Source organism: Miniopterus natalensis, chromosome 9, assembly GCF_054644295.1.
Source record: "Miniopterus natalensis isolate mMinNat1 chromosome 9, mMinNat1.hap1, whole genome shotgun sequence".
NCBI classification, from domain to species: domain Eukaryota; kingdom Metazoa; phylum Chordata; class Mammalia; order Chiroptera; family Miniopteridae; genus Miniopterus; species Miniopterus natalensis.
This window is the reverse complement of record NC_142089.1, coordinates 14,531,129-14,546,290: the sequence shown is the minus strand read 5'-3', so window position 1 is coordinate 14,546,290 and position 15,162 is coordinate 14,531,129. Positions and strand designations below refer to the sequence as shown.

The 15,162-nt window shown below is 53.5% G+C and overlaps 1 protein-coding gene across 1 annotated transcript in view; it reads right to left on the bottom strand.

Annotated features, from left to right (window-relative positions):
• RPS6KA1 (ribosomal protein S6 kinase A1) overlaps positions 1-15,162 on the bottom strand; it is a 38,071-nt gene that overhangs the window by 11,125 nt on the left and 11,784 nt on the right. The window contains exons 3-16 of the mRNA XM_087820234.1: positions 11,571-11,687; positions 11,227-11,308; positions 9,016-9,096; positions 8,763-8,842; positions 7,332-7,438; positions 6,606-6,643; positions 5,895-6,037; positions 5,420-5,490; positions 5,020-5,108; positions 3,738-3,802; positions 3,389-3,491; positions 1,822-1,952; positions 622-747; positions 322-411 (exon numbers count right to left, since the gene is read on the bottom strand). Of these exons, the coding sequence (XP_087676360.1) occupies positions 322-411; positions 622-747; positions 1,822-1,952; positions 3,389-3,491; positions 3,738-3,802; positions 5,020-5,108; positions 5,420-5,490; positions 5,895-6,037; positions 6,606-6,643; positions 7,332-7,438; positions 8,763-8,842; positions 9,016-9,096; positions 11,227-11,308; positions 11,571-11,687 (1,323 nt within the window). The remainder of the gene's footprint in view (positions 1-321; positions 412-621; positions 748-1,821; positions 1,953-3,388; positions 3,492-3,737; positions 3,803-5,019; positions 5,109-5,419; positions 5,491-5,894; positions 6,038-6,605; positions 6,644-7,331; positions 7,439-8,762; positions 8,843-9,015; positions 9,097-11,226; positions 11,309-11,570; positions 11,688-15,162) is intronic.

Genomic DNA, 15,162 nt, shown 5'->3' with positions numbered 1-15,162 from the left:
AGAAAAGAATGACATGAGCCGGGGGCATGTGTTCTGCTCTGTGCTTTAGTGGCCCTAGCAGGCAGGGCCTTTACATGTTTGGGCCTCTGTCCTCCTTGGACAGGAGGATGCTGGCACTTGTCCTCTGATGGGCAGGAAAGCTCTCGAAGAATGCCCAAGTCTGAAGTGGAGGGCTCCTGGCGTGCAGCCAGACCAGAAGCATCAAGGGTCCTCCCTCTCCCATGAGCAGAGGAGGATCAGAAGTCAAAAAAATGGCAGACCCGAGATAAATCCTAGAGTCAAGGGCCTCAGTCCTCACCCGTTTCAAGGACCCCCACTCACATCTTTTAGAGTGATGATATTGGGGTGCTGCCCATACCGCAGAAGAATCTCAATTTCTTCCGAGGGATCCCGCTTGCTCTTGTCAATGACCTGAGGAAAAAGGGTGCATGTGACAGTGTCAGGGAGACAGTCTCCGGAGTCCCTCTCAGCCACCGAGCCCACACTGCAGGGCCCAGAATCCAGCCGCACACCTTTCACCCACCCAGAGCCGCAGGCCCCAACCCTCCTTGCGAAGGGCAAAGACTATACTGGCCTCCCCCCAGCCCAGCAGCCACAGCAGATACAAAATTGGAGGCCCACCTTGACAGCATACTCCATGTTGGTGGCCTTGTGGACACAGCGCTTGCACACGGAGTAGGAGCCCACACCAATTGTCTCCTTCACCACGTAGCCGTCACTAAAAACCAGGTTCTTCCCATGCAGTTGCTGCAGGAGACCAAGAGGTGGGGCTGACCTTCTGCTTTAGAACGCAGGGGAAGTTCCCCAGCACCCAAGGCCTTGGCTCAGTGGAGACTGCACCACACAGGAGCCAGGAGGCCTTGGGTAGAACGTTGGCCATGTGACCTTGGGCAAGAATTTGACCTATATGATGGGCACACTCACTGGCTCCCATCCTGCAGTCAGAGGGCAGTTTAGTGGGCAGGCTTGAGAGGTGCACAGGAGCCCTGAGCTGGGTCCCAGCTCTGCTACTTACTGTGGCCTTGGGTGAGCTGTATTCCCTTTCTGGGGTGTCACAGCCCACCTCATAAGGTGTCTCAAGATGGCAAGACATTAATAATAGCAACTGCTTCTATAATGCCTAGCGTGTGGCAGGCACTATTCTAAGCACTATCAGGTGACCACATGTCCCATGGACAACCCTGATTTGTGCCTGTTGTTCTCATATCCAGTCTGGTTTACCATTTGTCCTGGACAAAGATGTCCCAGTTGGATAATAAATTACATAGTCATGTTAACTTTATACATATTAATTTATATAATCCTCACAACCCTATGAAAAGTTTTTATCATCACCTTCATTTACAGATGAGGAAACTGAGGCACCAGGAGGGTACGTTCTCAAAGTCCCTCACTGTGGAAGTTCTGAACCCAGGCAATGAGCTCCAGAGTCTACATTTTTGCCTCTCAATTCTAAATTTTCCATGGAGCTGGGAAAGTGTGCAAATGTGGGACAAGTGTGAGGAGACACGAGCCCCTACGACCCATCCCTGTTGGGGACTCCACAGCTACCTCCCAGCACCACCACCCTGGGCACCCCCTTGCACTTATCTAGGTTCTACTATGTCCCTGGGTATGCCAGGGAATTTATATCCACATTGTCATCCTTGGTTTACAAATGGGGAAACTGAGGCCCAGGGAGGTTTGGAGGCCCCAATGGCTACATAGTGGTAATCAAGGTTTGAACCCAGTTCTGTCTGATTCCAGAGCCTGTGTTCTCATTCTGCCTGTGGCTTCTAGGTAGAAAAGGACAACTGGGCAGCAACCTCCTGGCCTCCTCACCTGTACCACTGAGTGCAGTGGCGCCTGGGTGGCCCGCGTCTTGCCGTCATCCTCCATCAGGCCGGTAGCCACGAAGCTGAAGCCACGGAACAGCTGATGGGCGCCAGCACTGGGGGGAATGCCCGGGGAGTCTACAGGGGCAGGAAGGGAATGTGAGCCTGAGGAGATGCCCTTGACCTGAGGCAGCCCAGCAAAGGGTGACTACGAGGCTTCCAGGCTGCCTCAGCAGCTGGCCACGATGGGAGCTTGGGCAGGACTCCTCATCCCAGCCCTTAGCTAGCCCATTTGTTTATGTGTGTTTAGACCAGACCAGCCCTGATACGAAAGGATAGAAGACCCCTACATCTGATGTGCAGCTCAGGCCAAGACACTTCATCCCTTCCTGGATGCCTCCCTCCCTCAGGTCCATCTTCTATGCAGCAGCCAGAAAGACGGTTCCAGCCACAAATCTATCCCTGTACCCTTCAAATGTTCCCCTCTGCCTGCAGGAAAAAGTCCAACTCCTCAGCCTGACAACTGAGATCCTTGTGATCTTAGTCTTTCCTCCCTCACTCCACAGCTCAGCAGTTTGGACTTTTCAGATCCTTAAAGGAGACTCTGAGCCCCTGCATATGCTGTTCCCTCTCACTAGATAATTCACTCCTTGTCTATCCTTCAAGGCTCAGCTCTCCATTCTCTGAGCAGCCTTGCTTGAGGTTGCTCCTCCCGCCCCTCGTCCCTATTAAGCTGTACTTATCACACTGCTGGGTAGCTGTTTTCATGTCTCTCCCCCCACTGTAGCCTGGACCATATAAAGGCAAGGTCTGAGTCTGTCTTGTTCACCATCAATCCTCCCATGGCTGGCACATAGTAGGGACCAGGGACATATTTGTCAAATAAATGAAGATGGGACAAAATACTCAGAGAAGCGCTAAGCTCCCTATCATCAGAGATGTACAAGTCACAGTGAGAAAAGCATCCCTTCTGCTAAAACCTACTCCTCCAGGCTAACACTCCTCCTCAATAACTGGCCAAAATGTTAGGATTTACCAATCTCCCTCCCAGAAGCCCCTTTCTTGGCTTCTTACAAGGAAAGAAGGGACTGAGTGGACCTATGGCTAAGCACATGTTCCAGATGAATACACTGAGGCCTGGAATCAGAGTAGCCAAAGCAGATTCCCACACTTGACCCTGACCTGTGGGCGCTGACACCTCTGCTCTGCTAGACTATCTCCACCTTGTTTTTGCTGGGTCAGATTCTTTATCCCTGACGTGAGTGTGAGTCTAATGTGTGTAGTCTTCCCACACATTGGGGAGTTGGTAGATGCCCAGGGCAGGGGTCCTGACTTTTCTATTGTGGCCTTAACCGCCCACTCACCCCCACCCCCTCACCCAGACACAAAGAACCCATAGAGCCCTGGAGTGGGAGAGTTAGGCAGAACAAGATGGGGACAAAGTCAGAGGCCCATCCGTGCCTGCCCATACACCTGGGCCTGCCAGAGTCCTGGCCACCCCTGCCTACCAAGGTGCCCCCAACTCCCTGCTTCCCTGCTGTACCAGTCCAAGACAAATTAGACAAGGGACGCACCCTTTGGTGTACGGGATGTGAACTCAGTGTCAAAGTACAAGGTGTCATCGGGTTGTGCCACGGCCGGCTTGAAGGGTGGCTTGATTTCACGACGGTACAGCTTCTACAAAGTGGGGTGGGCATTCTCGTTACCAAAGCACCCCCACAGCCTGCTGAAAGCCCCATGCAGGAGGAGGTGATAGGCCTGGGCCACAGGTTACACAGACAAGGGCATAACTGCTTGCCCGTAGATGGTCAGCCCTTGCCTCCCAGGCCATGCTGTCACCCTCTGCTCCACACTTAAGGCTTTCCTCAGTAGAAACCCCTCCCACCACAGTTGAAGCCCTGATGGGGGTATAGACACACTCACATTCCAGTCGATGGTGGAGTAGAAGACATGTCGCTTGATTTCCTCTGCCCCATCAGGGCCGGAGCCTGAAAGAGTCCAGATGAGGGGTCTGCGGATGGTTCAGCCTCCAGACACCACTGAGCAGCCTCACTGGTCTGGGACCAGCAGCTGGAACAGTCCACTGGGAGCATGGGGGAGGATGGGCTCACCCTGCCCCAAATCCACCCAGCCATCACCCCAAGGACTATTGCCCACTCAGCACTTTCCACTTCTGGGGCCCCTTATGATCAAGCTCCAATGTACTGATAAAAGAAAGAAGGCCCAGAGAGGTTAAGCAACTTGTCCAAGACCACACAGGACAGAGGCTGGACTTGTTCCAAGATCTGCAGAAGGCCTCTACCTCCCTCCTGTGCCAGGCCTCATCTCTGTTGTTCTTATCCCATTGCCTTGTCAGTCATCAAACTGGCTCTCATTCCATTCAACTCCAAGGACCTGGTTCATGGTTCAAGTGAAGCCAGGAGCCAAGACATACTGAGCAACTAGCACACACTAGACACATTCACGTGACTTCATTTAATCAACTGAGCTTGAGATCATCCTCTCCCATGAAGATGAGGACTTGGGGCACTGGAAGGTAAAGTCAACTGCCTTGGGTCACTTAGCTCATAAATGGCACTCATGCATTCAACAAATATTTATGGAGGCCCAGCCATATGGCTCAGCGGTGGAGCACTGAACTAGGATCCAGGAGATCCAGGTTTGATTCCTGGTCAGGGCACACGCCTGGGTTGTGGGCTCCATTCCCAGTTGGAGGTGTGCAGGAGGCAGCCAATCAATGATGACTCATCATTGATGTTTCAGCTCTCTCTCTCCCTCTCCCTTCCTCTCTCTGAAATCAATAAAGATATATTAAAACAAAAACAAACAAACAAAAGAACAAATATTTATGGAGGGACCACTGCATACCAGGCAGTGGGGACCTGACATGGAGCTGGGATTGGGACCTGAGCCGTCTGATGCCTGAGCTCGTGTTCTTCCTCTTGTGCCAGCAGCCTTGGCGGAGGAGCTGTGTAGGGGCCTCTGTCCTTGTCCCCAGGGAGAGTGGGGATGACTCAGTTCCTGCCTTCCCCCTACACACAGGTCACCCCGCTGCCCCAAATACCACACATGGAGCCAAAAAGCAGGGTGGCCGGCGGCATTGTCTGCCCACACAAAGGACAACGGTCCCTTTCAGCCCCAGATGTGGCACCGTGGCCTAGGCCGCAGCTGTACCCCGCTCCCCTCCCGAGCTGGGGTTGCTTACCGAGCCGGTTGGCAGGATTCCGCTTGAACAGGGCCCGCAGGAGGCTCTGGGCTTCCGTGCTCAGAAACTGGGGCATGCCTAGCTTCGCCCTGAAACAGCCCCCGGGTCTCATCAGGGCTGAGCCCCACCCCAGAGGCCCATCTCCCCTCCCACTTCTGTCCAGATCTAGTTTCCAGCTCATGCCAGACAAGCCATCCACTAACTCACCTCCCAAAGACTTCTGGGATTCCCCTCCCACAAGCCCTGGTGGATGAACAAGGGGCCCTGGAAAGCATAATGCTTCACCCAGAGGAGTGTCTCATTAATGGGGGAATCTGAGGCAGGTATAGGGTATTCTGGCCCCCAAAATGGGGCCAGGCACGAGGGGACCCTGAGGTGTCAGGAAGGAGCTGGTACTTACTTCAGAATCAGTGTCATGGTCTCCTTCCGGTCCTTCCCCTGGAAGGGCAGGGAGCCTGTCAGCATCTCAAACTGCAGAAGAAAAGGGTCTATTCAGGCTCTGGTCCCCATCTCCCATGCCCCTCACTTCCTCCCACCTAGGCTACTCAGCTCCATTCCCAGGATTCTGGCCTGTTGGAGGTTCACCTGGATCAAGAATTGTGTCTGTCCCTTTCCCCTCTGTCAGTCAGAACACCAGGAGCAGTATTAGGGGCCAAAGGTGGGGAGAGGCCCAGTCCTAGGCTGGGGGCACTCCAGGTGGAGACAAACCTGGAATCCTTCCAAGGAAGGAAACTGCAGCTGGATAAAGGGTAAGGCAGATTGGCTATGAAAGGACAAAAGAGCCTTAGAGACCCTCAATCTCCTGATTGTAGAGATCCGAGGAAACTGAGGCCTGAGGCCTGGGTTGTATACTTTACCACTGCCTGGGAACTCACCATCAACACCCCATAGGACCACCAATCTGCACTGTGGGTGTGGCCCTGGCGGTTGACGACCTCAGGGGCCATGTACTCCACCGTCCCACAGAAGGAATAGGCCTTCTTCTCATGGTCAATGGCTTCCTTGCTCAGGCCGAAGTCTGTGGCAAGGACAAAAGGACACATCTTCAGGACACTCCAGCATTCTGTGCCACCACCCCCTGAACACTCAACTTCCCTGCCCAGAGGCCTTAGGGCATCACCCCCAGGATATTCAAGAATAAGCTAAGGGCCCTAGCCAGTATGGTTCAGTTGGTTGAGTGTCGTCCTGTGCACCAAAAGGTCACAGGTTCAATTCCTGGTAAGGGCAGATGCCCGCGTTGTGGGTTTGACCCCTGGTCAAGGTGTGTACAGGAGGCAACTAATTAATGCTTCTCTCTCTCTTCCCCTCCCTTCCTCTATCTCTAAAATAAATAAAAAATATATTTTAAAAAGGAAAAAAAAAAAAGCTGAGCCTCAGAGAGCCTAGGTGACTTGCACAATGTTACATGTGGGGAGCTGGGGTTCAAACCCAGGCCATTCCAAGCCTGGAGCCTGGGCTTTTGACCACTTCTCAGTGCATGGCACAACCTCTCAGGAAGAACAGATCCCTTAGCACTCAGCCCAGGCCCATTAAGAGCCCATCCTGCCCTCCCCTGGGACCTGATGGGGCAGGTGCCCTCTACTCACCAGTGAGTTTGATGTGGCCCTCCTCATCGAGAAGGATGCTGTAATGGAGAGAGAGGAGTCAGGGCCCCTCAGCTGTGGCTCCTTGATGGGTTCTGATGACACCACAGGGGCTGTGGGGGTTGGCCCAACCCAGAGAAGGTGATCCACCCAGATGCATCTGATGAATGGGTGGGTGGAGTGGGGGGTGGCAGTGCTGTGCAGGTGTATTGTCTACCTTCTTTGCTAATCCTTGAAACACTGTGTGAGGTAGGTACTATTATGGCCCCATTTTAACAATGGGGAAACTAAGGCCTAAGGAGGTTAAGTAATTCCCCATGGTCACAGAGCTAGTAGGTGGTAGAGACAAGATTTGAATTTGGGTCTGCCTAACTCTAAAGCCAGATCTCATTCTACCTTAGCACCTGCCCCTGGCTCCCAATACCATATGAGGATATTTAGATATTAAGGAAAATTCTAGAGAGGCTGTATTGAGGAACGACTTTTAATGGTAGCATCTCAGATGTCATACTGGATGAGCATAACAGTAGGCAATGCACCTTCAGGGAGGCGCCTGGCCCTTGGTAATGTCAACACTAGTGATTAGGCAGCCCTCCAAGGTAAGCTTGCAGCCCAAGGGAGGGACTTTCTTTGGGAGAGTCATACCCACCCCCATTGGGGGGGCCCTGTCCTAGTAGAGGCCCCAGGGCCTGCCTCTGCACTCCCTGGGGAGGCTGGAGCTTCACTCACTTCTCAGGCTTGAGGTCTCTGTAAATGATGCCCAGGCTGTGCAGGTGGTCCAGGCCCAGGGCGAGCTCAGCCAGGTAAAACTTCACGTCCTCCTCCGTGAACATAACCTGCAACAGGCGGGGCGGGGTTTCAGCTGGGATCGCCTCTTCTTCAGGAGCTGGGCACTGGGCAGTCAGCAGCTTTCTGGTCCTGAGGGTCTACCCTGGGAAGGACCCTTAGGAACCCCAGTACCACCCACCATGCTGTTTATAAAGGGATTTGGGGTGTGAAACAACTAATATACATATCACTCATTGCGGCATTGCTTGGAAATAGTAAAAGGTTGGAAACAGCCCAAGGGTCGAGTAGAAGACAGGAATAACTGCCTCTCCCTGCATGATCGCGTACTGTGCAGCCATAGAATACAAAAAGAAGTTTCTCCATGTTCTGATACAGATCGATCTCTCAGATACACTGTCTTGTAAAAGCAAGGTACAGAACAGTATCACAGAATAGTTCATTTTTTAAAAAAAAAATACCCGAGGATATGTTTATTGATTTTAGAGAGAAAAAGGGAGGAGAGAGAGAGAAACATCGATGTAAAAGAGAAACATCAATTGGTTGCCTCTTAAACGCACCCCAACTGGAGACCAAACCAGCAACCTAGGCATGTGCCCTGACCGGTAACCGAACTTGCTACCTTTTAGTGTACTGGACAATGCTCCAACCAACTGAGCCACACTGGCCAGGGCAAGAATAGTACTTTTTATGTAAAAATGTGGGGGTTGGGATTTAGAACATATACCAGAATGGTGTGTATTTCCGGAGACATGCGAAGCTTAAACAAAAAAACAATAAAAATGTTTACCTATGTGGGGATAAAGGGGAGTGGAGTGGACTGAAGACTTCTCAATAATTTTTTCAGTCATATAAATGTATTACCTATTCAAACATTAAAATAACATTTTAAAAATTAAAAGAAAAGTTTGTTTCTCTTCCACAGCTGTATTAATGGTCCCATTTTTATATCTGGCTAAAATTATTTTAGGTCAGTTAAAAATCCTTTTGATTAACACATGGGATATAAAATTAAAGTATCTTTCTGGGTGGATCTGGGCTTCTCCCTGACCTCACTGCCTGGCCCAAGGCAGCTCTGGAAGAATGGAGATAGAGAGGTGATAGCCACACTTAGCTCCCCAGCATCACGGTGGCATTAGATTCAAGGCCTGATCCTCCTCAGCCCATCTTGGAGGAAACTCTCAGAGGCTTTGAGAGTGTAAATTCTGTCCCAGGGTAGGTTCCTGGGTCAGAGACTGCTACACAAATCTGGGTGGTCCCAGGTCCCAGGGCCAGGCCACAGTGGACATGTCCTTCACAGAGCCCTGGGATGGGAAGCCTTGTTGTCTCTCCAGCTCCATCCTGGGGCCCTCTAGTAGTGGGGTGCCAGCTCACCTCTTTGGAGAGCCGTGTGAAGAGGTCCCCGCCACGCAGGAAGTCCAGAATAAGATAGAGCTTGCCCTCAGTCTGGAAGGCTGGGGAGAGGGAAAAAGGCAATGGTGGAGCCAGCTGGGCCCTGCCCCTCTGCCCCCAGCTCCCTTGACCTGCCAGGTGGGAGGTGGGCAACGTACAGGAAAGACAGCAGCCCACAGGCAAGGGCAAAGGTTGGCAGGTAGGGTGGGAACTCAGGTAGGGTCTGCGGTCTCACCATAGTGCAGCTTCACCACAAATGGGTGGTTTACATCAGCCAGGATGTCTCTCTCCATCTTGGTCCGAACGCGGTCACGCACTGGCCAGAGGAGAAAGGACATCATCAAGAGCCTAGCCATTCCCAGGCCCTGGCTAAGAAGGGCTCTCTTTTCCACCTGTTCCTCACACTTCATGGCAGTGCCCAGGGCTGGACGTTTGGTGCCCTTCCCAACCCTGTGGCCCATCTCTCACCATGCTCCATCAGGGCCGTTCAACCCATCCAGTTTGTGCAACCCATTCCTCTGAGTGCCTTCAGCTTTGCCCCTGGCGCTCCCCGGGATACGTTCACCAGCCCCCTCTCCATCGGGCATAAAAATCTCCAATTCCAGTCTGGGGGCTGGTGAGAATAGTCACTTAGGGAGCTACTTATAAGGGCAGATTCCTGGGGCCTCAAATTCAGACTCATGGGTCTGAGCAGACAGCTCCCATATACTTTTTTTTTTCCCCTCAAGAATAAAAGTCTCGCCCAGCTGGGCGTGGCTCTGCGGTTGAGCATTGACCTAGGATCTAGGTGATTGGGGTTCGATTCCCGGTCCGGGCACATGCCCGGGATGCGGGCTTGATCAATGACTCTCTCATCATTGATGTTTCTATCCCTCTCCTTTCCTCTCTCTGAAATCAATAAAGATATATTTAAAAAAAAAAAGAATAAAAGTCCCTAGGCAATTCTGATCATCAGTAGTTTCTTCTTTGACTCAGTTTAGGCCTCACCTCCTCCTGGAAGTCTTCCTTAATCTGCCTAGCTGAGTTAGGGCCCTTTCCCCTACAGTGCTCTGCTTCCCCCTCAGACCACCTCTTACCCTCTATTTTAATGTTTTTGTTTCCCTCACCAGACATGGCAGGGGCCATGATGGAGTTAACTATTCTAGTTACTGTTTCCCAAATACTCCTTACATTTTCAAACCACCCCTACAGTTTTACTCAGGCAAATAGTTCCTCCTTCCTGGGGTTACCCATTTTCAGTCAGGATAATTCCCAATTCATCCTGCAAGGCACAGCTCAAATGGCTACTCTATGTGAGCCTACCCCCCTGACCCTGGAAGGCTGCACCTCCCCTTCCCCTGGGACCCCTGGTCAGAGCACCAACAGCACTGCACTGCAGGGTCTGTCTGCTCAGCCTCTCCAGCCCCAGCCTGGGAGCCCTTCAAAGCAAGGACCAAATCTTTGCATCTTTCTCTTCCCCTGTGGCTCCCACCATCCCTCCCAGGGAATGACTCCCACCCCTAGCAGGCTGGCCTTGGGGCACCAAAGCTGCATCACCCCAGACAGCCCTTCATGGGCTGCATGAGCCGTAACATCTCCAAGGCTAACACCCTCAATTTTCCCCACCTCACCCCAGGCCCACTCCACCTGGTCAGTGGCTACATTGGCTCCCAGGCCGGTCAAAGAGTCACTGCCCAGCCCAAAGGCCACTACCAACTATCCTCATGCCTTCCTAAGTCCTGGAAATCTAGACCTGGGCTCATGCTCCCTTCTGAACCTCTCTGCTATCCATCTCCATGGGCTTGCTTTAACCCACCCTATCCTACCCAACCAGTTGCCTCATGTCCTTCTCCACTCTCTTCTCCAGTCCGAGAGTTCCTCTCAGACTCTCCTAACATGAAATAACTATGCTGATGGAAGGCCTCTGCCCAAGCAACCTGACGCCTGATATCTGAAGGCCCCCACCACAAACACACTGCACTCCCCACCTGCCTCCTTCCAGACATTCACCTTCACTTGGCACTTGGTGTGTGGGGTGGGGGTGGGGATGCGGTTAACCCCAGAAATCTTTTCTTCTGATTGGACCTTGTCTTCTCCATAAGGTGGGGTAAGGGGTAAGGGGTGGCTGAAAACAATCTTGTTTCTCCACCTTCAGACCAGGAGCTCCTGGAGATAGAGCTATCTCCTCCATTAGGCACAAGGCCCTAGAAACCTGGTCTGTCTCCCTTGATCCTGTGCCCAGCCTGGGCTCTGTGTGGGGAGGTATTTTTTTTTTTTTAATTTTTTTTTATTGATTTTAGAGAGGGAGAAAGGAAGCGGGGGGAGAGAAACATTGATCCACTACTCCACCCATTCATGCACCCACTGGCTGACGCCTACACGTGCCCTGACCAGGGATCGAACCCGCAACACTGGTGCATTGGGGTGATGTTCCAACTGAGCTAACCAGCCAGGGCCCCCCACTCACCTTTCAGTGTTGCCTTCTTTAGTACCTTCATGGCATACAGGTGCCCACTATCAGGACGGGTGACCTTCCGCACCAGGAAGACCTGAGAAGGCAGTTGGGGAAAAAGCAGAAGCTGGGGAGGGGGCTGAGTCCGTTAGCTCCCATCTTCCAGGTCCCAGGCTGACCTCTAACTTCCCTGAGCCCCATGTTGACCTTTTGCCCTCCCTGGGTACTAAGGTGACCTCTCATCCTCCCCTCAGACCCATCCACCCTTGCCCTCTGATCCTTAAAGCCCTACGGTGAGCTCTCACCCCCACCTCTGACATGACCAGTGCTGCCCTCCCAGGTGTGGGCTCAGGACTCACTTTTCCAAAGGATCCCTGGCCCAGAACCTTGAGCAGCTCAAAATGGGATGGGTCGGCCTTCTCAGAGCCAGCCTTGACATGGTGCGTGATGGAGATCTCCTTGAGGACGCCCTCATCCTGATGGAAAGATAGAGCTGATGGGCACAGGAGCCCCATCTGGGCCAGCATAGGGCATGTCCCCCCTTCCAAGTCCACTCCCACCAGACCTCATCAGACAGGGCCCTGCAGGCCCAACCAGACAACTGCACTGACGGGACCTGCCTCCAGGTTCATCAATACCACAGGGCTTCAAAGGCCGGGGAGGGTCAAACTACCAAAGTGCCAGTGAGGTGAGGCACTGCTCCTATTGCTTCTGACACTCTGGCCTGCTTGGGCCCAAAAGGATGCTCAGGCATGGCCAGGCTGAGCCAACCCCAGGCTCTGGCTGAGGCCCAGAGACCTGCCTCAGGTCCTCCCCTCCCCCTGCTATAAAGGTTTTGGTTTTGCCACAATAGGAAGTAGTGTTTGTTTTTATATTGTGTTGGCAGAGCTGGATTTTTGTTCCTAGAAGGGATGGATCACAGGATCTGTCTAACCAGGACAGGGCTGAGATGCATAGGGAGTCACCAGAGACTCCCTGACCAACCCAGTAAGTGCCAGTTTGGGGTAGGCAGGAGCTAAGGCCAGAGACTCCATGCCCCACCCTCCAAAAGTTCCTTTATACAAATCTACTAGAAACCCCTCGCCAGGTTGTAGTTGTTTTAGGACCCCTCTGCCCTCCCTCCAATCTCTTGGTGTAACCCTGGAGCCCTGAAGTGCCTCCTCACTTCCCCAGGAAGCAAGCCTGGACAGAGTCCAGTCACCCAGCAAGGCCAGGCCTAGGCTAGGGTAGCCCAACTGAGGCCAAACTGGTTGCCCAGGCACCTGCTCCAAGGGCCACAGCCAGGCCAACTCATCCGGGCACACTCACCGAGTCCCGCCTTGGGCCAGAGCCAGGGCCAGGGGCAGGCAAAGAGGTCTGGCTGATCCTGGGCCGCTGCTTCCTGGGCAGCCAGGGGAGCAGGGCCCAGAGCCGCAGACGGGGCGGCTTTGGATCCTGCTCCATCCGCCCAGCAGGGCCAAGGCACCATGGCAGGAGCAGGCAGCCTCCAGTGCTGCCTCGGAGGTGGTCAGGCCCAAGGCGGATGTGCAGGGTGAGGGCGGGGGCTGGGCCCAGGCCGCCAATCACTCAGGGCCTGTGGTTTCCTAGTTCCAGGCCTACACCCTCACCACGCTCCCTTCCTCTCTCTCCCCCCCTCCCCACTGCCTGAGGGCTGCCCTCTGGCCCTCCACCCCCATCCTCCCTGTGGGCCTACAAAGGGAAAGTCCCATGCCAACCCAACTGCTGAGGAGCAGATAGGTACCCAACAGGCAGAGACAGGCACCTAACATGTAGAAGCAGATAAAGGACACACAACAGGCAGAGGCAGGTACCCAACATGCAGAGGCAGATAAAGAGGGACACCCAACAGGCAGAGGCAGGCACCCAACATGTAGAGGCAGATAAAGAGGGATATCCAACAGGCAGAGGCAGGCACCCAACATGTAGAGGCAGAGAAAGAGGGGCACCCAACAAGCAGAGACAGGCACCTAATAGGTGAAGACTGATGAATATGGGCATCCAACAGGCAGAGGCCAGAGGGTACACATGCTCAACAGGCAGGGATGGATAGGGACACGGACTTGATAGGCAGAGGTAGGAAGAACACATATCCAACAAGCAGAGGCAGGAGGGGACTCACACCTAACAGGCAGAGGTAGACAGAGACTCCTACCTTATAGGCAGAGGCAGGTGGAGACACAACCAACAGGCAAAGATAGATGGGGACACAAATCTAACAGGCAGAGACAGATGGGAATCCAACAGGCAGAGACAGATGGGGACTTACATCCAACAGGTAGAGACAGATGGGGACACATACTCAACAGGTAGAAACAGAAGGGGACATGAACCAACGGACATCTAACACGTGACATGTACCCAACAGGTAAAGACAGACCCCTCACCAAGCAGTGACAGAGACAGGAGCCCAACAACAGGGGCAGGTGGGCAGCAGACAGAGACAGCCAGTCAGCAAGGCCCAAGTAGATGGACAAGGAACCAGGGCAGACACACAGGCAGGAAAGATACCCAGATACCCAGAAAGTCAAACCCTGGACTCAAAGGCAGAGCTGTGGTTCTTGCTGGTCTGCCTGGGGGAGAGGATATCACCTGCAAACCCCTAGCACTTGAGAGAACAGTTCAGTATTTGTGGCAGACCCATCTCTGATGTCCTCCATTTCTGAGGGAGGGGCAAAGGACTAAGACAGTAGGCCGAGAGGAACATCTGAGTACAATCTGATGACTCTGACACTGATCCAAATATCCCAAAAGCTATTATGCCCACTTAGGAACAGGAAACTGAGGCCCAGAGGACAGTGACTCACCCAGGCTCAAACTGAAGTGGTGACAGAACCCAAGTCATTCCCCTGGTTATTGCTGGGCCTGCGGTTGGCAAGACTCAAGTGCCAGGAAAGGGTGGGTAGGTAAGTCACCCAGAGCCATGTCCTCTCACTCAAGCCTGCCCCCTCCCTCAGTACTAGGGTCAGTCCAGGAACTTCCTATTCTTGACCCTCAGAGACACAGCCTCATCTTCAGGGTACCCTGAACAGCCACAAAAAGCTGCAAGCTAGTCAAGCCCACTGGTAACCCTGGATGGGACAAGCAGAAAGCCGCTCAGCAACCCCAGCCCACCCTACCCTGAGGTCAGCCTCCACCTGTCTGTCTGTGACTGAGAACACTCCCTGAAGGCAGAGGCGGTCAACCGGAAACCCTAGGGGACAGAGCTACTCCCAAACCCATTTCTTGCCCAGAGCTATGGTGAAAGATAATGCTGGAGGCAGGCCAACCCTCTGCTCACCTTTCTGGGATAGGAGACTGAGTCTCTCTCAACTCTGGGGGAATCTGCCGAGGTCTGCATGGTAGGGCTTGAGCCGGTGGCCAGAGGGCCCCATTACTCCCCTTACTTCTGCTTTTGTAGCCTTCCCAGCCCACAAGGCAGGGTCCCTGACCCCCTCCTTCTCACTTCCCCTCCGCAGGGAGGAGGGACAGAAGATGGGTCAGGCTTCCTTGCTGAGGAGGGAACACTGTAGACCCCAAACCCATGACTAAGGGGAGGGGGGACAGGGATGCACCCCGCCTTGTCTCCTCTAATTCCCTCATCACCTGAAGGAAGAGTCACAGGTGATCTGGCACTGACACAGTGGGCATCAGCACCTACAAACATTCCTTGAGAGAATGAGGGGCAGAAGTAAACAAGCCACAGGCTCCGACTGCCCAGCCCAGAGCGCAGACACTCCTTTCCCAATAGTGACCGTTCCATGGCTAGGCCACCCAAACGGACAGCCCACAGAGCAGGCACCACCACACCCAGCCCTGCCCTGATGAGCCTGACAGCCCTGGGCCCTGGGATGGGCAAGGGGGCCGAAGGTCCTGGCAAGAACCCACAGAGGTCTGAAATGAGGAGGAGGTAGCCTGGGGCAGGGGGTGACCCAAACCAGCCCCCTTCCATGTGACCTTGCCGCATCACTCACA